Here is a 25,192-nt window from a genome sequence, read left to right on the forward strand (position 1 = left end):
GCCGAGAGATCAGCTGTTAGTCTGGTGGGCTTCCCTTTATGGGTAACCCGACCTTTCTCTCTGGCTGCCCTTAACATTTTTTCCTTTATTTCAACTTTGGTGAATCTGACAATTATGTGTCTTGGAGTTGCTCTTCTCAAGGAGTATCTTAGTGACATTCTCTGTATTTCCTGAATTTGAATGTTGGCCTGCCTTGCTAGATTGGGGAAGTTCTCCTGGATTATATCCTGCAGAGTGTTTTCCAACTTGGTTCCATTCTCCCTGTCACTTTCAGGTACACCAATCAGACGTAGATTTGGTCTTTTCACATAGTCCCACATTTCTTGGAGGCTTTGCTCGTTTCTTTTTATTCTTTTTTCTCTAAACTTCTCTTCTCGCTTCATTTCATTCATTTGTTCTTCCATCACTGATACCCTTTCTTCCAGCTGATCGCATCGGCCACTGAAGCTTGTGCATTCGTCATGTAGTTCTCATGCCGTGGTTTTCAGCTCCATCAGGTCCTTTAAAGACTTCTCTGCATTGGTTATTCTAGTTAGCCATTCGTCTAATCTTTTCAAGGTTTTTAACTTCTTTGCGATGCGTTCGAACTTCCTCCTTTAGCTCGGAGTAGTTTGATCATCTGAAGCCTTCTTCTCTCAACTCGTCAAAGTCATTCTCTGTCCAGCTTTGTTCCGTTGCTGGTGAGGAGTTGCGTTCATTTGGAGGAGGACAGGCGCTCTGATTTTTAGAATTTTCAGTTTTTTCTGTTCTGTTTTTTCCCCATCTTTGTGGTTTTATCTACCTTTGGTTTTTGATGGTGGTGATGTACAGATGGGGTTTTGGTGTCAATGTCCTTTCTGTTTGTTAGTTTTCCTTCCAACAGTCAGGACCCTCAGCTGCAGGTCTGTTGGAGTTTGCCGGAGGTCCATTCCAGACCCTGTTTGCCTGGGTATCGGCAGCGGAGGCTGCAGAACAGCGAGTATTGTTGAACAGCAAATGTTGCTGCCTGATCATTCCTCTGGAAGTTTTGTCTCAGAGGAGTACCCGGCCATGTGAGGTGTCAGTCTGCCCCTACTGGGGGGTGCCTCCCAGTTAGGCTACTTGGGGGTCAGGAACCCACTTGAGGAGGCAGTCTGTTCATTCTCAGATCTCAAGCTGCATGCTGGGAGAATCACCACTGTCTTCCAAGGTGTCAGACAGGGACATTTAAGTCTGCAGAGGTTCCTGTTGCCTTTTGTTTGGCTATGTCCTGCCCCCATAGGTGGAGTCTGCAGAGGCAGGCAGGCAGGCTTCCTTGAGCTGCGGTGGGCTCCACCCAGTTCGAGCTTCCCAGCTGCTTTGTTTACCTACTCAAGCCTCAGCAAGGGCGGGCACCCCTCCCCCAGCCTTGCTGCGGGTTTGATCTCAGACTGCTGTGCTAGCAATGAGTGAGGCTCCGTGGGCATAGGACCCTCCGAGCCAGGCACAGGATATAATCTCTTGGTTTGCTGTTTGCTAAGACCATTGGAAAAGCACAGTATTAGGGTAGGAATGACCTGATTTTCCAGGTGCCGTCTGTCATCCCTTTCCTTGGCTATGAAAGGGAATTCCCTGACCCCTTGCGCTTCCCGGGTGAGGCGATGCCTCGCCCTGCTTCAGCTCACGCTCGGTGCGCTGCGCCCATGGTCCTGCACCCACTGTCCGACAATCCCCAGTGAGATGAACCCAGTACCTCAGTTGGAAATGCACAAATCATTCGTCTTCTGCATCGCTCACACTGGGAGCTGTAGACTGGAGCTGTTCCTATTCGGCCATCTTGGAACTGCCCCATTATGATGGTTTTTTAAAAATCATAGTTTGTCATTGTGATAATAGCTGAAAACAGAGCAAATGCTACTAGAGTTAAGTTTATCTTCCAAGATATCAGTAGATTATGAATAATATTAGAAAAAGAAAATAAGCATATTTTGATAGTACTAAAACAGATTTACAAATAAAATTTACTCAAAATTCAAAAGCTAGTCATTCCTACATTGTTTCATTCCTCCAAGGGCCAGTGAAATATGATTGGCAAAGTTTTTCATGGACAGACTAATATCAGAATCATTAAAGATAAAGAAAAATTTTAAATGATTTTCTAGTGGTTATCAATGAACTGATTCTAAACTTCATGTAGAAATGCAAAAGACCCAGAATAGCTAACACAATACTGAAGAACAAAGCTGGAGGACTGATACTACCTGACTCCAAGGCTTCCTATAAAGCCACAGTAATCAAGACAGTGTGGTATTGGCTAAAGAATAGACAAATCAATCAATGCAACAGAACAGAGAGCCCAGAAGGAGACCCACATAAATATACTCAACTCACTTTTGACAAAAGAGCAAAGGGAATACAATGGAGCAAAGAGCCCTTTCAAAAATGGTGCTAGACAGCCACATGCAAAAATGTGAATCTAGAACAGACCTTACACTCTTAACAAAAATTAACAAAATGGATCATAGAACTAAATGTAAAACATAAAATTATTAAAATCCTAGAAGATAACACAGGAGAAAACCTAGATAACTTTGAATATGGTGATGACTTTTTAGATATAATATCAAAGGCAGAACCCACTCGTATGAAACAATTGATAAGATAGACTTCATTAAGATTAAAAACTTATGCTCCATGAAAAACAATGTCGAGAGAATGAGAAAACAAGCCACTACCAGAGAGAAAATATTTATAAATGATACGTCTGATAATGGACCATTAGCCAAAATATACAAAGAACTCTTAATAATTTTAAAAACCTGATTTAAAAATGGGCCAAAGACTAACAGACACCTCACCAAACAAGATATACAGATGGCAAATAAGCATATAAAAAGATACTCAATATTGTATGTCATCAGGAAAGAGCAAATTGAAACAAGATATCACTACATACCTACTAGAATTGCAAAAATCCAGAACACTGACACCTCCAAATGCTGGCAAAGATACAAAGCAACAGAAACTTTCATTCATTGCTGGTGGAAATGCAAAATAACACATCCACTTTGGAAGACAGTTTGGCAGTTTCTTACAAAACTAAACATACTCTCACCATAAATTAACCAGCAATTACACTCCTTCGTGTCTACTCAAAGGAGCTGAAAATGCATGTCCACAAAAACCCCTGCACATGGATGTTTATAGAAGCTTCATTCATAATTGCCAAAACTTGGAAGCAACCAAACATTCTTCAATCGGTGAATGGGTAAACTGGGGTCATCCAGATAACAGAATACCATTGAGCATTAAAAATAAATAAGCTGTCGAGCCATGAAAAGCATGAAGAAACCTTAAATGCATATTACTAAGTGAAGAAAGCCAATCTGAAAAGGCTACATACTGATTCCATACTGATTCCAACTATATGACATTCTGGAAAAGGCAAAACTGTGGAGACAGAAAAAAAAAAGATCAGTGGTTACCACATGTTGGCAGGGAATGAATAGGCAGAGCACAGAGATTTTTAGGGTAGTGAAAATACTCTGTATGATATTATAATGCTGGATACATGTCATTATACATTTGTCCAAACCCACAGAATGTACAACACCAAGAATGATCTTAATATAAACTATGAACTGTAAGTCATTATGATGTGTCAATGAAAGGTCATCAATTGCAATAAATGTACCACTCTGGTGGGGGTTGTTGACAATAGGGGAGGCTATGCATGGGTGGGGTCAAGGGGGCACATGGAAAAACTCTGTCTCTCTCTCAATTTTGCTGTCACCCTAAAACTGCCCTCAAAAAATAGTCTTAAAAAACAAAACGCTTCTCTACTTCCCATCTAAAAATCACTTGGCCAGATCCTTGGATTACACATCTTTACACAAATAACTAAAACGAGTCCTGCACTAAAATGATGCAAAATCCAAGTCATTCTCCAATAAATAAACTACAAACACAAATTTAAAATCTCTCATATTCATATGAGCCAAATGTCAATGAACATGAGCCATTCCTCAATGATGTCTCATACTAAAGTGTGAAGTTAACGATTTAGTGAACAATAAACCTATCAAAGAAATATCTTTTATATGTATGTAAAAAGAATTTTACTTTGTATAATTTTTCAAATTCTAGGCCTATACATCTATTACTTCATAAAACCTGCTTCCAAAGGACTTGGTGTGTCTTTGTAAGGAAAATGGATATAAATATAGCAGAAGGCAGAATATAAAAGACAGAGAAATTGGGTTTAAGACAGAATTGCTAAAGAGCTAGGAAAAACAACCACTTAGGAGGCTCTTCTCAGATCCAAATGCTTTAAAAGCTAGATCTCTCTACACCTTTGTCATTCTCATTTTGATTGTCTGTTTTCTGTTTTTGTGAAGAATCTGCCCAAGGCCATAAAGGGATTATGCTAAAGAGAGGTTAAAACTCTAAAGTTCTGGGTTTATAGGCCCAAGTTCAGCTCATGCCATTCAATCCCATAATGAATCCATTTATTCTATTTCTAGTTTGAATTCTGAAGTTCACCTGGGATGATAACTTGACACTGTTAAATTTAGATGAAAATTAATTCAAAGTATAGTCTATTGTATTTAGCTTTAGTTCCTTATTTGCATTTGCTAGAAAAACCAAATACTCTGATGCTGATGTAAACTATTTCACTGTCCATTCATACCCTAGTTTAATATTTTCTGTCTGCTGCTAGATGTGCTCTATAAATACACTTAAAATAAGTCCCTAAAAAGCACCAAATACATCCACATAGTTCTCGTTTATAGAATCAAGGCAGTATGTAGTCACACAGTTAATAAATGTTCTCTCATAATGATAACAGACACAGAAGCAACATTCTCAAGTCGATCAATACATATCCAACTAAGCTGCCAATGTCAAAGGTAGCCTGATTCCAATTCAGAAGAAAATGCCTCAAGGGCAAGGAAGCTTTAAATGCTATTATTTTAAAATGTGTTTAGTGAGTTTGTACTTTCATAGCAGATGGAGCCAAACTTCTGGTATTGATTAAAATTTAACAGTATTTTTAAATGACCTAGAAAATTTATTGAGTATAAGAACACAATGTGTTCATGTTCTGAAAAATTCCAAAATGTTTTAAAGCACATATGAAACACAAAGGCACAATACTCATTCTCAAATTGACAAGTTCATTGACTCCAACAAAGTACTCTGTCAACAGTCTACAGGTATACTCTGTGAGAAAAGGTGGAAACAGGAGAAGTAGGAATGTTTGGATGGTTTTCAGTTTGTAATGTCCTCTTGCTCTGATGCTTCAAGTGTAATATATTTTGAGGCACAGATTTACAGATTATTTGAAATGTTAAGACACGATTTTGTCTCTTTTTGTTACCTTCAAACTTACTCAACAAGTATACTTGGTCAAGTACACTTCAGAAATCTGAAGACTTATTGGAAAAGGCACAGAAATAACATCAAAAACTACTGTATAATATAGATAAATATTATTGTCAGGTGTTCAAACCAGAGCAACTCCACCTTGAACAGGGGTTGGGTAAAAATGAGGCAGACTCCTGCTGGGCTGCATCCTCAGGAGGTCAGGCATTCTTAGTCACAGATGAGATAGGAGGTTGGTACAACATACAGGTCACAGAACCCCCACTAATAAAACATGATGAAGTAAAGAGGACAACCAAAACCCACCAAAACCAATATAACAACAAAAGTCACCTCTGGTCGTCCTCACTGCTCACTGCACACTAATTATAATGCATTAGCGTGCTAAAAGACACTCCCACCAGCACCATGACAGTTTACAAATGCCATGGCAATGCCTGCAGGTTGTCCTATATAGTCTAAAAAGGGTAGGAACATTCTGTTCTGGGAAATTCACACCCCTTTCCCAAAAAACTCACAAATAGCCCACCCCTTGTTCAGTTTCTACAATCAAGAAATAACCGTAAGTATCCTTAGTCAAGCAGCCCATGCTCCTACTCTGCCTACAGAGTGACATTCTTCTATTCCTTTTTTTTTTTTTTTTTTGAGATGGAGTTTTGCTCTTGTCGCCCAGACAGGAGTGCAGTGGCATGATCTCGGCTCACTGCAACCTCCACCTCCCAGGTTCAAGCCATTCTCCTGCCTCAGCCTGCTAAGTAGCTGGGATTACAGGCATGCGCCACCACACCAAGCTAATTTTGTATTTTTAGTAGAAATGGGATTTCACCATGTTGGCCAGGCTGGTCTTGAACTCCTGACCTCAGGTGATCCACCCACCTCAGACTACCAAAGAGCTGGGATTACAGGCGTGAGCCACCACACCTGGCCTCCTTTATGTTCTTAATAAACTCGCTTTCACTTTAATCTGTGGACTCACCAGGAATTCTTTCTTGCGTGAAATCCAAGAATCCTCTCTTGGGGTTTGGATCAATATACCTTTCTGGTAACACTACCAAAGATAAGTTTGAGGTGGTAAAAGAATACAGGTAAAAGATATTTAAATCAGACAGTAGATGAAAGTGAGGGGGGCTACTGAGAGAAAACAACAATTAACAATAAGAAATTGTGGAAGAAAATGAAAAGAAGGCACTCCAGGTAGAGGGGTACATCACGTGTGAAATGTGATGCATTTGTATCCCTCCAAGTTCAACGGGCTGTAGCCAACATAGTATGTTGTGGTGTGGTCTTAGTTCATCCAGAAGGGGAAGAACCAAATTAAGAACCAACAGAGAAAGGAAGGACTAGATCACAAAGAACTTTATAGGCTTAGCTTGAAGTTTAAACTTTACCCTTAAAACTGTGAAAAGGTTTTAGATTTTAAGTATATTCTGAAATTATCTCCTAAAAACAGGAGGACGTGAAAAAAGTATATATACTCTATGCCACTGCACAGCCAGCGAGATAGCCACCCTTTTCCACACAAGCAGAAGACTAAAGGTTCAACCTCTGAAGATGTGGAATGAGACAGATACTACAAACAGCTAAAGGTGGGACTGAAGAGTGGTACTGAAAACAGAGGCATTATGTGAAAACCTGCACACCAAATGGTGAGGACATCATTCCTGCTTCCACCACTGGACTCCCACAATGATGCTGGTCTTAAACTAACTCCCTGAGCAGCTTATGAGGTTCTTCTCTAAGAAAACCAATTGGCCCAAGAGATAAAACATACAGATACTGACATTTGTTTGATCTCCCAACAAAACATCTAGATTGTTACCCAAATGGAAAAAAGATAAGCAAAGACACAGCTCAAAAAATGAAAAAGATTTCCACACCACAACATCACTGTGAAATTATAGAACATCAGGGACAAAAAGAAAATCCTACAGGCCTCCAAAGAGAAAGGCAGAGGAGGAGAAAAACAAGTCACATACAAAGAATCAGGAATTGAAAAGTAATACAGAAGACTGGTGAAGAGATTCCCAGAATAACAAAAAGTGGAAGTATAAAGAGGAGAGCTAGGTAGTATGCCAAGAGAGGAAACCAACGCAGACTTGAGCAGAATAATGAAAGAATCCAGAAGAGGAGGTTCTGAGGAAACCACATATCTGATGGATTATTTGAGGTGTTTGTACTTGATAGATATTGTAAAATTCCATCAGAAGGTTGGGAGATAGAGATAGATACATATAAGAATACGCAAATGGGGGAAAAGGTAACGTATAAGAGCAAAGGAAATTTTAATTCCTCCCCCTTCTGAAGGTTTGATAATTTGAGTCTATAAAACAAACTGACAATAGACAGATTAGCAGAAGAAAAGGTATTCAAGGCCGGGTACGGTGGCTCGCGCCTGTAATCCCAGCACTTTGGGAGGCTGAGGCAGGCAGATCACTTGAGGTATGGAGTTCAAGACCAGCCTGGCCAACATGGTGAAACTCTGTCTCTACTAAAAATACAAAAATTAGCCAGCATGGAGGTGGGCACCTGTAATCCCAGCTACTTGGGAGGCTGAGGCAGGAGAATCACTTGAACTCAGGAGGCGGGGGTTGCAGTGAGCTGAGATCACGCCACTGCACTCCAGCCTGGGCAACAGAGTGACACAGTGTCTCAAAACAAACAAACAAAAAAAAAGGTATACAAATTTATAAACATGCACATGTGCAGGGGAGCCACACAAAATATGAGACTCTAAGAAAGGACAAATGACTGAAGTTTTTATACCATACAGAAAATACAGAAAAGAGTGATGGGCTTGGAGCTTCAGGGTGGGGGAAGATAGCTTACAGGTTGTGGAAGGGTGAGGGAAGGAAATGCAAGCTGAACAAAAGCTATTTTGTATTGCAAATGAAATCTCTCAGGTAGCAGCCCTCAGAAAGAATAGATGGTAGCCTGTTGAAAAAGTTTCTCTGTCACACCTTTAACAGTGTCAGACCTTCAGTCTCTTTTTTCCTGAGAGTTAGTTTTTTCCTAAATCCAAATAAGGCAGATAAGGGATTCTCAAAGAAAGTCCATTTCTGTCTGCTGTTTACTTTCCTAGTGTGGATTTCTACCAGAGATGCAAATCTCCCCCACAAATGGACAGCTTTTCAGAGCTATTCCTCTTTCTGTAGCTTTTCTGAACAGCCATCTCAAAATATGCCAAAGCAGTATATTTTGGGGTGGCATATTTATTCCGCAGAAGCTATATATATATATAGTGAGTCTCACTCTGATGCCCAGACTGGATTGCAGTGTTGCGATCTCAGCTCACTGCAACCTCCGCCTCCCAGAGTTGTGATTCTCCTACCTCAGCCTGCCTAGTAGCTGGGATTACAGGTGCACAGCAGCATGCCCGGCTAATTTTTGTATTTTCGGTAGAGACAGGGGTTTCACCATGCTGGCCAGGCTGGTCTCAAACTCCTGACCTCGTGATCCGCCTGCCTTGGCCTCCCAAAGTGCTGGGGTTACAGGTGTGAGCCACCACACCTGGCCCTAGAAACACTATATGAACCCCAAGAGAAAAATTTTGTACAAGGAAGATCCAAAAATATTTAACAAATTGTAATTTAGGCCAATTTTAAGCAAGATAAAATTTTAAAGAAATTAACATACAAACAATACCAATCAGAAATATAACAACTATCTTGAAATAACTGAAAGATGATCACTGGAGAAGGGCGGTATTTAGACCTAAAGAAGCAGTATTTGGCTCAAGAGAAAAAAGGACTTTCTAAGACTTTGACCTGTGTAAAATGAAATGACTTTGTGACATTAAGTGGCTCTGTCTTTTTTCATACTTTTTTATGGCCTCTTCTGTGCTGCTTTACAATTTATGTATTTACTTATGTCTTTCCAACTAGACTAAAAAGTTAAGAACCATGTCTGATATACTGTAATATGTCCAGCACCTAGCACAGTGCCTGCCCCAGGGCAGCATTCAAAAGGTATTTGTTAAATTGATAAATAAAAGGCCCTGAAGCGGAAGAGCCATTTAATGGGGCACTGTAGACAGACCACAAGATCTGTAATGCACTGGGTCAGATAACCTTAAAGCCCTTTCTAATCCTAAGATTATAAAACCCAAGCCCTAGGAGGTAAAAGGAAACTAGTCCTTTTATTTCAAAATTACTTAAAGGTTGTCCTATTATAAAAGTGTCCATACAATGCTATCTCTAAAAATGTTAGGAAACCATGCTTTAAATACTAAGGGAATTTGAGCTCTTTGGACTAAAAACACCCATAAATCCAAATATAGTATCCAAATGCAAGTATAGAATGCACTGTATATACAAGTTGAGCATCCCAAACCTAAAAATCCAAAATCCGAAATGTTCTAAAATCTAAAACTTTTGAGCACCAACATGATGTTCAAAGGAAATGCTCATCGGAGCATTTCAGATTTGGGATTTTTGGATTTGGGATGCTCAACTGGTAAATATAATGCAAATATTCCAAAATAAAGAAAAAACACACCAAAATCTGAAACACTTCTGGTCCCAAGCATTTCGAATAAGAGATATTTAACTTGTATACTCTTAATTTTAAATAATATATACATTTAACTGATAGGGATACAGAATAAAATATCAAAGCATTGAATTGAAGAAAAATAACTATAATTTATGTCAAAAATATATGGTTGCATCTTATTTTCAAAATAAGTATACTAGATGAAGTCCTTAAGATGTTATCATTAATTATAATCAAATACTACGCTGATTCTATATATAAAACCTATAGGACTGCTACATTCTTTTGAAATATATACATATAAATTAGTTTGTTGTTATTAACATTATCTGCATAATCTGGTGGTATAAGTAACTATTCCTTAGGTTCTTGGTCATTCTTAAAGCTTTGATTAAGAGGGCTACCTCCCACTATCCACATCACAGTGACTCAAACTGCTTCATTCATTACCTTATCACTTTCTTCACATCACAATGACTGATGTTCCATGGGACTCTTAAAAGCATGACTTATCTTTATCTAGCTTGCTGTCCTTCCAGAATCACAATATGTAACAATTGTCTTCAGCAGAACATCTCAAGTGTCTCACCATGGCTGTGTACTAATGAATCAGTAGAGTAGATTAAAAAGTAGAAAGTACATTGTGATAGCAACTTTCTTCTGGTGATCCTCAAACAGACAGGTAAAAATTTAATGGATTAAGCAAGGTATACAACACAATTCTACTTAGAGCATGGATCCAAAGAGAGGTATCCTATACTATAACATACCATAAGCAGCCTGAGAGTAGTAAAATGCTCACAATGCCCAAAAATACTTTGGCCACTAATCAAAATGAGATGTATTCATGTGCTAAATGCTAGGGTACTTTTAAAATAATCAAACTGATTTAAGTCTATTATAAAAAGTGAGGCCAGGCATCGTGGTTCATGCTTGTAATCCCAGTACTTTGGGAAGCCAAGTGGAAGAATCTCCTTGAGCCCAGGAGACTGAGACTACCCTGGACAACAAAGCGAGATGCCATCTCTATAAAAAATAAAATTAAAAAATTAGCCAGGCATGCTGGCATACACCTGTGGTCCTAGCTACACAGGAGGCTGAAGTAGGATGATTCCTTGAGCCAAGAGGTCGGGGCTGCAGTAAGCCGTAATCATGCCACTGCACTCCAGCCTGGGTGACAGAGTGATACCCTGCCTCAAAAAAAAAAAAAAGTGACAATTAAATTAGAAATTGTTTAATGGCAAATTATTTAAAAATGTTTTCTTTACAGCATGTGCAGATTTAGGCTGCTATAAGTGAGAGTTTAGAGGTATTTATATTGTCTATTCCAGCATACTCTAACAATACTAAAATGAGATTTTTCAGGAATACCAACATGGAAGACAAACTTTATTGTACTACAAATAAAGAATACAAAAAGTTATCTTTCTGGTTATTAAAAAGAAACTAATTAATAGCACCAAAGGCAAACCGTAAAGGAAAAGCATAAAAAGATAAAAGAAAAGAAATTGACATCATACATATACTTGGACGTATGATGGGAAAGTGTGCAAATAGGAAGGTGTCTAACTCTCCAATAGAGTATTAAAATTCAACAAAAGTCAATTCAACACATATTTACTGAATGCCTGCTATGTACACACAGATATCAGACATAAAGAAAAACCATGAACACAGCAGATAGGGTCTGTGCTCTACAAGAGCTGAAAGTTTAGCATGGAGGAGAGGCAATTAAAAACAGTTTAAGAAGTGCTATGCTGAAGAATTATAGGTGCAACTGGAACAAAGAAGAGGGGTGTCTAATTCAGACATGGACCATCAGGAAACTTCTGGAGGACTGGAAAATGGCAGAAGAATAGGAGCTTCCAGCAGACACACATTCATTCTCAAACTTATTTGAGACCATACTCTCAGAAATACTTCCGGGATGGGAGAGGTAGAAAAGGACATCCCACTAATTAACAGGTAAAAGCTACCAAGTCTTTATAATTTATATGTTAATGTCATTATGACCTTAAGTGAAAACACAGGCTAATGGGGCCCTTAACAGCGTATATATGTGCAGAAAGAATACAGCAGGAGTATAAATCAAAATGTAAAAATAATTTTCAGTAGGTAGCAGGGTTATAGGTGAATTATATCTTTTTTTAGCTTGTTTGATTTTTCTACAATGAACATGTAAGAAACAGAAAATTTTTGTCTTGAAGGAAAATACCCCTGTATATTCAAGACAAAAGTTTACATATTCTTATAAAGAGAGCTTCCGAAAATTCAGTAAGAACATATAAACCTCTAATAAAAAAATTTAGGATAAGGACTTAAAACAGGCATTTCATAAAAGAAGAAACACAGTCAATAAAAAATTTTAAAAATACATCCTATTAACAATTAAAATTGTACATTAAAATGATAGTGAAATCCAAATTTTCATCAGCAAATGGCAGATGTTGTCAGTAAGGATATGAGGAAGTAAACCTTCTCACATACAGGTTGATCATCCCAAATCTGAAAATGCAAAATCCAAAATGTTCCAAAATCGGAAACTTTTTGAGAACTGACATGACACTCAAAGGAAATGCTCATTGTAGCATTTCGAATTTCAAATTTTTTGATTTGGAATTCTCAACCAGTAAATATATATAAATACAAATATCCCCAAGTCTGAAAAACTTCAAAATCTGAATCACCTCTGGTCCCAAGCATGTCAGATAAAGGAAACTCAATCTGTACTACTAGTAGGAGTTTAAAATAGTGTAATATTTCTAGAGAGGTTAAAATATGCATATATACTGTTTGACCCATAATCTCCAACTCCGAAAAAATATACTAAAGAAAACATAATAGAAGATGACTGACCTCTAAGAATATTAATCACAGGCAGAAAAAAATAGGAAAACAACATAAAGAGAATGAATTAAATAAACCACAGTACATAGTAGAAAACTATGAGACCATTAAAGAGCATTTAGAATAGCGTAATAATGTTATATGTTTCCCATTTTTAATTTTTTAATCAATAAATACAATCATAATAAAAATATTTTTGTCTTTTAAAATGGTTTGAAAGCATCGAGGTATTTATAAAACACGCAATGATGGTGTCTAGTAAGGATAAAATAAGACCCTAACTCAGCCATTCAATTAACCCTATTTGTCACTGTAAGGGGTTTTGACTGCTGTCTTTTTTGGTTTGTTTTTTGGTTTTGTTTGTTTGTTTGTTTTTTGTCTTTGAGACTGAGTCTCACCCTATCGCCCAGGCTGGAGTGCAGTGGAGCAATCTTGGCTCACTACAGCCTTCACCTCCTGAGTTCAAGTGATTCTCCTGCCTCAGACTCCTGAATAGCTGGGATTACAGGCACCCGCCACCACACCTGGCTAATTTCTGTATATTTAGTACAGACAAGGTTGCACTATGTTGCCCAGGATGGTCTTGAACTCCTGATCTCAAGTGATCCACCTGCCTCAGTCTCCCAAAGTGCTGGGATTACAGGAATGAGCCACCACACCCAGCTGCTGTAGTTTTTTTAAATGCTATTATTCATATTGTAAATTCATTAATTAGGGCACACTGATTTTTTAAAGGAAGTTTAATGAATAATGATACTGTAATACAGTAAGTTGAGAAGGAATATAAATGTTATAATCATCACAGAAATTCAGTTCTGAATAATGATAAAGAGCTATAGTTTTGGAAAGAGACCTGAGTTCAAACCCTTGATCTATAACTTAGTGTGTTTATACAAAACACTTAAGTTCTCTGGCTTCAGGTTTTTTATCTGCAAACTGTCTGAGAGCATTAAATAATTTATGTAGAGAGCTTAGAATTCTGCGTGGTGTACACATAATATGTAATCCTAAGACTTTGACCCCAAGCAAACTAAAAACCACCTAGAAACACAGTGGTCTGTCCCACATCTGGAATAGCTAGCCAGCTGTCTGGGACACTCAGCTCAAATTTCTCCTATATCTCTTAAAATTTTAACATCAACTACAGTATCACAATTTTAGATGAAGGCACACTATTGAAGGTACCACATGCCTTTCACCAAACATGGTAGTGACTGTATTGATTTTTCTCCTTTTAAACAGACTTCATTTTTTAGAACAATTTTAGATTCATACAAATGTTGAGCAGAAAATAAAAAGTTCCTTTGGCCTCAAACACGCACAACCTCCACAACTAAGAACATTCTGTACCAGAGTGGCACATGTGTTGCAACTGATGAACCTACACCAACGACTCATTATCATCTGGAGTACACAGTTTCTATTAGGGATCTATCTTGCTGTAGTATATTCTACAGATTTGGACAATCCACCATTCTAGTATACAGAATAGTTACACTGCCTTAAAAATCCTCTGCACTCCACCACTCATCCCTACCTCCTGCCCAATATCTGGTAACCACTAAACTTTTTACTGTCTCCATGGGTTTGCCTTTTCCAGAATGTCACACAATTGGAATTATATAATATAAAGCTTCTTCATGCTGTCATCTTTCAATTAGTAATATGCATTAAGGTTTCTCCATGTCTTAAGGCTTGATAGCTATTTTTTTTCTACCAGTGAGTAACATTCCATTGTCTAAATGTACCACAGTTGATTTACCCATTCACCTAGTGAAGAACAACTTGGTTGTTTCCACATTTTGGCAATTATGAATAAAGTGGCTATAAACATCCTTGTGCAGGATATTGTATGAACATAAATTTGTTTTTTTAAAGTTCAGGGGTACTTGTGCAGGTTTGTTACATAGGCAAACTTGTGTCAAGGGGGTTTGTTGTACAGATTATTTCACCACCCAGGTATTAAGCCTAGTACCCATTAGTTATTTTTCCTGAACCTATTCCTCCTCCCACTCCCCACCTTCTGACAGGCCCCAGTGTCTGTAGTTCCGCTCTATGTGTCTGAGTGTTCTCATCATTTAGCTCCCACTTATAAGTAGGAACATGCAGTATGTGGTCTCCTGTTCCTGCATAAGATGGTTGGCTGCATGTATGTCTTCTTTTAAAAAGTGTCTGTTCATGCCCTTTGCCCACTTTTTAATGGGGCTGTTTTTTTCTTCTTGTAAATTTTAGTTCCTTATAGATGCTGGATATTAGACCTTCGTTGGATGCGTAGTTTCCAAAATTTTCTTCCATTCTGTTTGTTGATAGTTTCTTTTGCTGTTTAAAGTTTGCTCTTTAGTTTAAATAGATCCCATTTGTCAATTTTTGTTTTTTTGCCATTGCTTTTGGCATCTTTGACATAAAATCATTGCCAGTGCCTATGTCCTTAATGGTATTACCTAGGTTGTCTTCGAGGGTTTTTATAGTTTTGTATTTTACATTTAAGTCTTTAATCCATCTTGAGTTAATTTTTGAAAATGGTGTAAGGAAGGAGTCTAGTTTCTATCTTCTGCATGTGGCTAGCCAGTTATCCCAGCACCATTTACTGAATAGGGAATCCTTTCCCCATTGCTTGTTTTTGTCAGGTCTGTTGAAGATCAGATAGTTGTGGGTATGCAGTCTTATTTCTGGGTTCTCTATTCTGTTCCATTGGTCTATGTATCTGTTTTTATGCCAGTATCATGCTGTTTTGGTTACTGTAGCCTTGTAGTATAGGTTGAAGTCATGTAGCACGATGCCTACAGCTTTGTTCTTTTCGCTTAGGATTACCTTAGCTATTCAGGCTCCTTTTTGGTTCCATATGAATTTTAAAATAGTTTTTTCTAGTTCTGTGAAGAATCTCAATGGTAGTTTAATAGAAATAGCATTATCTATAAACTGCTTTGGGCAGTATGGCCATTTTAACAATATTGATTCTTCCTATCCATGAGCATGGAATGTTTTCCCATTTGTTTGCATCACCTCTGACTTATTTGAGCAATGGTTTACAGTTCTCCTTGTAGAGATCTTTCACCTCCCTAGCTAGCTTTATTCCTAGGTATTTTATTCTTCTTGTGGGAATTATGAATGGGATTACATTCTGGATTCGGCTCGTGGCTTGACTGTTGTTGGTGTATAGGAATGCTAGTGATTTTTGCACATTGATTTTGTATCCTGCGACTTTGCTGAAGTTGTTTATTGGCTTAAGAAGCTTTTGGGCTGAGACTATGGGGTTTTCTAGATATAGCACTGTGCAAACAGGGATAGTTTGACTTTCTCTCTTCCTATTTGAATGCCCTTTATTTCTTTCTCTTGCCTGATTACCCTGGCCAAGACTTCCAATACTATGTTGAGTAAGAGTGGCAAGGGAGGGCATCCTTGTCTTGTGCCAGTTTTCAAGGGAAATGCTGCCAGCTATTGCCCATTCAGTACGAGGTTGGCTGTGTCATGGATGGCTCATATTATTTTGAGGTATTTCCTTCAATACCTAGTTTATTGAGAGTTTTTAGCCTGAGGAAATGTTGAATTTTATCAAAAGCATTTTCTGCGTGTATTGAGATAACCATGTGGTTTTTGTCCTTTAGTTCTGTTTATGTGATGAATCAATCATGTTTATTCATTTGCATATGTTGAACCAACCTTATATCCCAGGAATAAAGCCTACTTGATCGTGGTAGATAAGCTTTTTAATGTGGTGCTGGATTCGGTTTGCCGGTATTTTGTTGAGGAATTTGCCTTGATATTCATCAAAAATAATGGCCTGAAGTTCTCCTTTTTTGTTGTATCTCTGCCAGGTTTTGGTATAAGAGTGATGCTGACCTCATAAAATGAGTTACAAAAGAGTCCCTCCTCCTCAATTTTGTGGAATAGTTTCAGTGGGAATTATATCAGCTCTTCTTTGTACATCTGTAGAATTTAGCTGTGAATCTGTCTGGTCCTGGGCTTTTTTTGATGGGGAGGTGTGGTAGGCTATTTATTACAGCCTCAATTTCAGGACCTGTTACTGGTCTGTTCATGGATTCAACTTCTTCATGGTTCAGTCTTGGGTGGATGTATGTTGAGGGGACTGAAGTTTTAATTTTATTTGGGTCAATTTAAAAACTGGTAATAGAATAATGCTGGCCTCATATAATGAGTTAGAAGTATTCTCTCTACTTCTGTCTTCTAGAAGAGATTGTAGATAACTGATATAATTTATTCTGTAAACATTTGGTAAAATTCAACAGTAAAACCATCTGGTCCTGGTGCTTTCTATTTTGGAAGGTTATTAATTACTGATTCAGTTTCTTGAAAAGATACACACTTACTCAGTAGTCTATTCTTCCCGTTTGAGTTTTGACATTTTGTATCTTTTCTTCCTTCCTCCCTCCTACTCTCTCTGGCATTCCTAAGAAGAGAAATCTAAAAGTTTGGAAAAGTTATTTTAGGGAATAATCCAGGAAAACTTCCCCGGGCTTGCCAGAGATCTAGACATCTAAACACAAGACGCTCAAAGAACACCTGGGAAATTGGTTGCAAAAGATCATCACCTAAGGCACATAGTCATCAGGTTATCTAAAGTCAAGACAAAGGAAACAATATTAAGAGCTGTGAGGCAAAAGCATCAAGTAACCTATAAAAGAAAACCTATCAGATTAAAAGCAGATAGCTCAGCAGAAATTCTATTAGCCAGAAGGAATTGGGGTCCTATTTTTAGCCTTGTTGAACAAAATAATTATCAGCCAAGAATTCTGTATCCAGCAAAACTAAGCTTCATAAATGAAGGAGAGATAAAGTATTTTTCAGACAAACAAATGCTAAGAGAATGTGCCACTACCAAGCCAGCACTACAAGAAATGCTAAAAGGAGTTCTAAATCTTAAAACAAAACATCGAAATACACCAAAATACACCTTCTTAAAGCATAAATCTCACAGGGCCTATAAAACCATAACACAATGAAAAAAAAGGCCATGGTTTTCAGGCAACAACTAGCATCAGGAATAGAACAATACCTCATATCTCAATACTAACATTGAATGTAAATGGCCTAAATGCTCCATGTAAAAGATACAGAATGGCAGAATGAATAAAAATCCACCAAGTATCTGTTGTCTTCAAGAGACTCACCTAACACATACGGACTCACATAAATTTAAGGAAAAGGAATGGAAAAAAGTATTCCCTGCAAATGAAAGCCAAAAGTAAACAGGAGTAACTACTCATATAGCAGACAAAACAGACAGATCATATACCTAGAAAACCCTAAAGACTCATCCAAAAAGCTCTTAGATCTGATAAATGAATTCAATAAAGTTTCAGGATACAAAATCAATGTACACAAATCAGCAGCACTTACACCAACAGTGACCAAGCTGAGAATCAAATCAAGAATGCAACACCTTTTGCAACAACTACAAAAAATAAATACATACATACATACATACTTAGGAATACACCTAACCAAGGAGGTAAAAGAGCTCTACAAGGAAAACTACAAAACACTGCTGAAAGAAATCACAGATGACACAAACAAATGGAAACACATCCTATCCTGATGGATGGGTAGAATGAATATTGTGAATATGACCATATTGCCAAAAGCAATCTATAAATTCTGTGCAATGCCCATCAAAATGCCATAATCATTCTTCACAGAACTAGAAAAAAAGAGTCCTAAAATTCATATGGAACCAAAAAAGAGCTTGCATAGCCAAAACAAGACTAAGCAAAGAGAATAAATCTGGAGGCATCACATTACCCAACTTCAAACTGTACTACAAGGCTATAGTTACCAAAGCAGGATAATACTGGTATAAAAACAGGCATGTAGAGCCCGGGCATGGTGGCTCATGCCTGTAATCCCAACACTTTGGGAGGCTGAGGCGGGCGGATTACCTGAGATCAAGAGTTTGAGACCAGCCTGACCAACATGGAGAAATCCTGTCTCTACTAAAAACAGAAAAACTAGCCAGGCATGGTGGCACATGCCCGTAATCCCAGCTACTCGGGAGGCTGAGGCAGAATTGCTTGAACCCAGGAGGCAGAAGTTGCAGTGAGCCGAGATCGCGCCATTGCACCCCAGCCTGGGCAACGAGAGCAAAATTCTGTCTCAAAAAAAAAAAAAAAGAGGCATGTAGACCAGTGGAACTTAGAAATAAAGCCAAATATTTACAGCCAACTGATCTTCAACAAAGCAAACAAAAACATGAAGTGGGTAAAGGACACCCTAGTCAACAAATGGTGCTGGGATAATTGACAAACCACATGTAGAAGAATGAAACCGGATCCTCATCTCTCACCTTATGCAAAAGTCAACTCAAGATGCATCAAAGACTTAAATCTAAGACCCAAAACCATAAAAATTCTACAAGATAACATCAGAAAAACTCTTCTAGACATTAGCTTAGGCAAAGAGTTCACGACCAAGTACCCAAAAGCAAATGTAATAAAAACAAAGATAAATAGATGGGATGTAGTTAAACTAAAAATTTCTGCACAGCAATAGAAATAATCAGGAGAGTAAACAGACAACCCACAGAGGGGGAGAATATATTTGCAAACTCTGCAACCCACAAAGGACTAATATGGAGAATCTACAAGGAAGTCAAACAAATCAGCAAGAAAAAAACAAATAATCCCATCAAAAAGTGGGCTAAGGACATGAATAGACAATTCTCAAAAAAAGATATTCAAATGGCCAACAAACATATGAAAAAATGGTCAACATCACAAATTATCAGGGAAATGCAAATGAAAACCACAATGCAATACCACCTTACTCCTGAAAGAATAACCATAATTGAAAAATCAAAAAAAAATAATTTTTTGGTGTGGATGTGGTGAAAAGGGAACACTTCTACACTGCTAGTGGAAATGTAAACTAGTATAACCATTATGGAAAACAGCATGGAGATTCTTTGAAGAACTAAAAGTAGAACTAACATTTGATCCAGCAACCTGAGTACTGGGTATCTACCCAGAGGAAAAGAAGTCATTATATGAAAAAGACACTTGCACACACGTTTATAGCAGCACAATTTGCAATTGCAAAAATACGAAGCCAGCCTACATGCCCATTACCAACAAGTAGATAAAGAAAATATGGTGTGTATATATATACACACACACACACACGCCATGGAATACTACTCAGCCATAAACATAATAAAATAATGGCATTCACAGCAACCTGGATGGAGTTGGAGACCATTATTCTAAGTGAAGTAACTCAGGAATAGAAAACCAAACACCATACGTTCTCACTTATAAGTAGGAGCTACGTTACGAAGACGCAAAGGTATAAGTATGATATAATGACCTCCGAGGACTCGGGAGAAAGGCTGGAAGGGCAGTGAGGGAGAAAAGACTATACAATGGGTACAGTATACAGTGCTCAGGTGATAGATGCACCAAAATCTCAGAAATCACCACTAAAGAACTTATTCATGTAACCAAACACGACCTGTTCTCCAAAAACTATTGAAATAATTTTAAAAGACAGACCAATAAACACATTGCAAATTTTTAAAACTTTTTATTTCAGAAATAATTGTAGAGTCACTAGAAAGTTGCAAAGATTGTACAGAAAATTCCCATGTACCTTCCATTAAGTTTTCTCTAAGGGCTACATCATATGTATCTACAGTATACTATTATAGGCAGAAAATTGACACTGGTATTATGTGTGTACATATTAATAGTTCTATGTCATCTTATCAATTGTATACATTCTCATAACCACAAGCACAATCAAGACCCAGAAGTGTCCCACCAGGATGCTCACTCTGTGATTCTCCTGTTAAATAAATGTGTTTGCCTTTTCTCCAAAAGGAACAAAAACAAAAAACTAGAAAATTAAAAAACAAGTGTTGCACCACCACAAACCTCTCCCTGATGCTAACCCTTGAAAATCACCCCCCAACACACACACACACCCTTCTCTGCTCCACCATCTCTAATCTAAACACTGGCATCCATAGATCTGTTCTCCATTTCCATAATTTTGTCATTTTAAGAATGTTATATAAACCAGCAGTCACCAACCTTTTTGGCATCAGGGACCAGTTTCATGGAAGACAACTTTTCCACAGACTAGTGGGGGTGATGGTTTTAGGATGAAACTGTTCCACCTCAGACAATTTCTCTTGGGGGCAGGGGGTACATGTAGGGCATGGTTTTGAGATGAAACTGTTCTACCTCAGATTATCAGGCATTAGAGTCTCATAAGCAGCACGCAATCTAGATCCCTCGCATTCACAGTTCACAATAGGGTTTGCGCTCCTATGAGAATCTAATGCTACCACTAATCTGACAGGAGGCAGAGCTCAGGTGGTAAATGCTCACTTGCCTGCTGTTCACCTCCTACTGTGAGGCCCGGTTCCTAACAGGCGATAGAGTGACACATGTCTGTGGCCCAGGGATGGGGGACCCCTGGGTTATAAGGCAGTACTTGCAAGCTTCCTGGTAACTTCAAATCAAAAAACTTACAATGGATACACAAAAAATAAGAAGCAAGAAATTAAATCATACCACCACAGAAAAATCATGTTCACTAACAGGAATACAGGAAGGAAGGAAAAAAGGAAAGACCACAAAATCACCAGAAAACAAAATGGCAGAAGTATGTCCTAAACTATCAATAATAACATTGAACATAAACAGATTAAACTCTCCAATGAGAAGACACAGAGTGGCTGAATGGATTTTAAAAAACCCAATGATGCTTTGCCTACAAGAAACCCACTTCACCTATAAAGACACACAGGCAGAAAATAAAGAGATGGAAAAAGATACTCCATGCCAATGGAAACCATGCAGAGCAGAAGTAGCTATATTTACATCAGACAAAACAGATTTCAAGACAAAACTATAAGACACAAAGGTAATTATATAATGATAAAGGGGTCAATCCAGCAAGAGGATGTAATAATTGTAAATATATATGCACCCAGCACTAGAGCACCCAGATATATAAAGCAAGTATTATTAGAGCTGAAGAAATAGACCCCAAAACAATAATAACTATAGGCTGGGCATGGTGGCTCACTCCTCCAATCCCAGCACATTTGGAGGCTGAGATGGGCAGATCACTTGAATCCAGGAGTTTGAGACTAGCCTGGGCAACATGGCAAAACCCCCATCTACAAAAAATGCAAAACTAGCTAGGCATGGTAGTGCGCACCTATCTATAGTCCCAGCTATTCAGGAGGCTGAGGTGGGAGGATCGTTTAAGCGTGGAGGCTGCAGTAAGCCGAGATCTTGCCACCGCACTCCAGCCTGGGCGACGTAGTGAGACTCCATCAGAAAAAATAAAAATAAAAACTAAAAAAAACTATATACTTCAATACCCCACTTTCAGCATCAGACAAATATTTCAGACAGAAAATCAACAAAGAGGCCAGGCATGGTGGCTCATGCCTGTAAGCCCAGCACTTTGGGTGGCCAAGGTGGGTGGATCACTTGAGTTCAGGAGTTCAAGGCCAGCCTGACCAATGTGGTAAAACCTCATTTCTACTAAAAATACAAAATTAATTAACCAGGCATGGTGGCATGTGCCTGTAATCCCAACTACTCATGAGACCAAGGCAGGACAATCGCTTGAACCCAGAAGGCAGAGGTTGCAGTGAGCCAAGATCGTGCAACTGCACTGCTGCCTGGGCAACAGAGCGAGTCTCTGACTCAAAAAAAAGAAAAAAGAAAATCAAAAAAGAAACATCAAATGTAATCTGTGTTATAGACCAAATGGACCTAACAGATATTTACAGAACACTCCTTCCAATGGCTATAGAAAATACATTCTTGGAGGAGCCAAGATGGCCGAATAGGAACAGCTCTGGTCTACAGCTCCCAGCGCGAGTGACGCAGAAGACGGGTGATTTCTGCATTTCCATCTGAGCTTTGAGGAGAGCAGTGGTTCTCCCAGCATGCAACTGGAGATCTGAGAACGGGCTGACTGCCTCCTCAAGTGGGTCCCTGACCCCTGACCCCCGAGCAGCCTAACTGGGAGGCACCCCCCAGCAGGGGCAGACTGACACCTCACACGGCTGGCCAGGTACTCCAACAGACCTGCAGCTGAGGGTCCTGTCTGTTAGAAGGAAAACTAACAGAAAGGACATCCACACCAAAAACCCATCTGTACATCACCATCATCAAAGACCAAAAGTAGATAAAACCACAAAGATGGGGAAAAAACAGAGCAGAAAAACTAGAAACTCTAAAAAGCAGAGTACCTCTCCTCCTCCAAAGGAACACAGTTCCTCACCAGCAACGGAACAAAGCTGGATGGAGAATGACTTTGACGAGCTGAGAGAAGAAGGCTTCAGACGATCAAATTACTCCGAGCTACGGGAGGATATTCAAACCAAAGGCAAAGAAGTTGAAAACTTTGAAAAAAATTTAGAAGAATGTATAACTAGAATAACCAATACAGAGAAGTGCTTAAAGGAGCTGATGGAGCTGAAAACCAAGGCTCGAGAACTACGTGAAGAATGCAGAAGCCTCAGGAGCCGATGCGATCAAATGGAAGAAAGGGTATCAACCCTGGAAGATGAAATGAATGAAATGAAGCGAGAAGGGAAGTTTAGAGAAAAAAGAATAAAAAGAAACGAGCAAAGCCTCCAAGAAATGTGGGACTATGTGAAAAGACCAAATCTATGTCTGATTGGTGTACCTGAAAGTGACGGGGAGAATGGAAACAAGTTGGAAAGCACTCTGCAGGATATTATCCAGGAGAACTTCCCCAATCTAGCAAGGCAGGCCAACATTCAGATTCAGGAAATACAGAGAACGCCACAAAGATACTCCTCGAGAAGAGCAACTCCAAGACACATAATTGTCAGATTCACCAAAGTTGAAATGAAGGAAAAAATGTTAAGGGCAGCCAGAGAGAAAGGTCGGGTTACCATCAAAGGGAAGCCCATCAGACTAACAGCGGATCTCTCAGCAGAAACTCTACAAGCCAGAAGAGAGTGGGGGTCAATATTCAACATTCTTAAAGAAAAGAATTTTCAACCCAGAATTACATATCCTGCCAAACTAAGCTTCATAAGTGAAGGAGAAATAAAATACTTTATAGACAAGCAAATGCTGAGAGATTTTGTCACCACCAGGCCTGCCCTAAAAGAGCTCCTGAAGGAAGCGCTAAACATGGAAAGGCACAACCGGTACCAGCCACTGCAAAATCATACCGAAATGTAAAGACCATCGAGACTAGGAAGAGACTGCATCAACTAACGAGCAAAATAACCAGCTAACATCATAATGACAGGATCAGATTCACACATAACAATATTAACTTTAAATGTAAATGGACTAAATGCTCCAATTAAAAGACACAGACTGGCAAATTGGATAAAGAGTCAAGACCCATCAGTGTGCTGTATTCAGGAAACCCATCTCACGTGCAGAGACACATATAGGCTCAAAATAAAAGGATGGAGGAAGATCTACCAAGCAAATGGAAAACAAAAAAAGGCAGGGGTTGCAATCCTAGTCTCTGATAAAACAGACTTTAAACCAACAAAGATCAAAAGAGACAAAGAAGGCCATTACATAACGGTAAAGGGATTAATTCAACAAGAAGAGCTAACTATCCTAAATATATATGCACCCAATACAGGAGCACCCAGATTCATAAAGCAAGTCCTGAGTGACCTACAAAGAGACTTAGACTCCCACACATTAATAATGGGAGACTTTAACACCCCACTGTCAACATTAGACAGATCAACGAAACAGAAAGTCAACAAGGATACCCAGGAATTGAACTCAGCTCTGCACCAAGCCGACCTAATAGACATCGACAGAACTCTCCACCCCAAATCAACAGAATATACATTTTTTCCAGCACCACACCACACCTATTCCAAAATTGACCATATACTTGGAAGTAAAGCTCTCTTCAATAAATGTAAAAGAACAGAAATTATAACAAACTATCTCTCAGATCACAGTGCAATCAAGCTAGAACTCAGGATTAAGAATCTCACTCAAAACCGCTCAACTACGTGGAAACTGAACAACCTGCTCCTGAATGACTACTGGGTACATAACGAAATGAAGGCAGAAATAAAGATGTTCTTTGAAACCAACGAGAACCAAGACACAACATACCAGAATCTCTGGGATGCATTCAAAGCAGTGTGTAGAGGCAAATTTATAGCACTAAATGCCCACAAGAGAAAGCAGGAAAGATCCAAAATTGACACCCTAACATCACAATTAAAAGAACTAGAAAAGCAAGAGCAAACACATTCAAAAGCTAGCAGAAGGCAAGAAATAACTAAAATCAGAGCAGAACTGAAGGAAATAGAGACACAAAAAATCCTTCAAAAAATAAATGAATGCAGGAGCTGGTTTTTTGAAAGGATCAACAAAATTGATAGACCACTAGCAAGATTAATAAAGAAAAAAAGAGAGAAGAATCAAATAGATGCAATAAAAAATGATAAAGGGGATATCACTACCGATCCCACAGAAATACAAACTAACATCAGAGAATATTACAAACACCTCTACGCAAACAAACTAGA

General features: G+C 38.6%; 1 protein-coding gene across 7 annotated transcripts in view; it reads right to left on the minus strand.

Annotated features, from left to right (window-relative positions):
• Nucleotides 1-25,192, minus strand: part of RPS6KC1 (ribosomal protein S6 kinase C1) — a 220,801-nt gene that overhangs the window by 56,494 nt on the left and 139,115 nt on the right. Inside the window, exon 1 of one of the 7 annotated variants that reach the window (XM_054479303.2) lies at nt 3,341-3,382. The exons of the other annotated variants lie outside the window; for them this stretch is intronic. Coding sequence (XP_054335278.1) covers nt 3,341-3,349 — 9 coding nt within the window. The 5' untranslated portion in view covers nt 3,350-3,382. Of the gene's footprint in view, nt 1-3,340; nt 3,383-25,192 lie in introns of those variants that run through there. 7 annotated transcript variants of the gene reach the window in all.

The sequence above is a fragment of the Pongo pygmaeus genome, chromosome 1, assembly GCF_028885625.2.
Source record: "Pongo pygmaeus isolate AG05252 chromosome 1, NHGRI_mPonPyg2-v2.0_pri, whole genome shotgun sequence".
Classification (NCBI taxonomy): domain Eukaryota; kingdom Metazoa; phylum Chordata; class Mammalia; order Primates; family Hominidae; genus Pongo; species Pongo pygmaeus.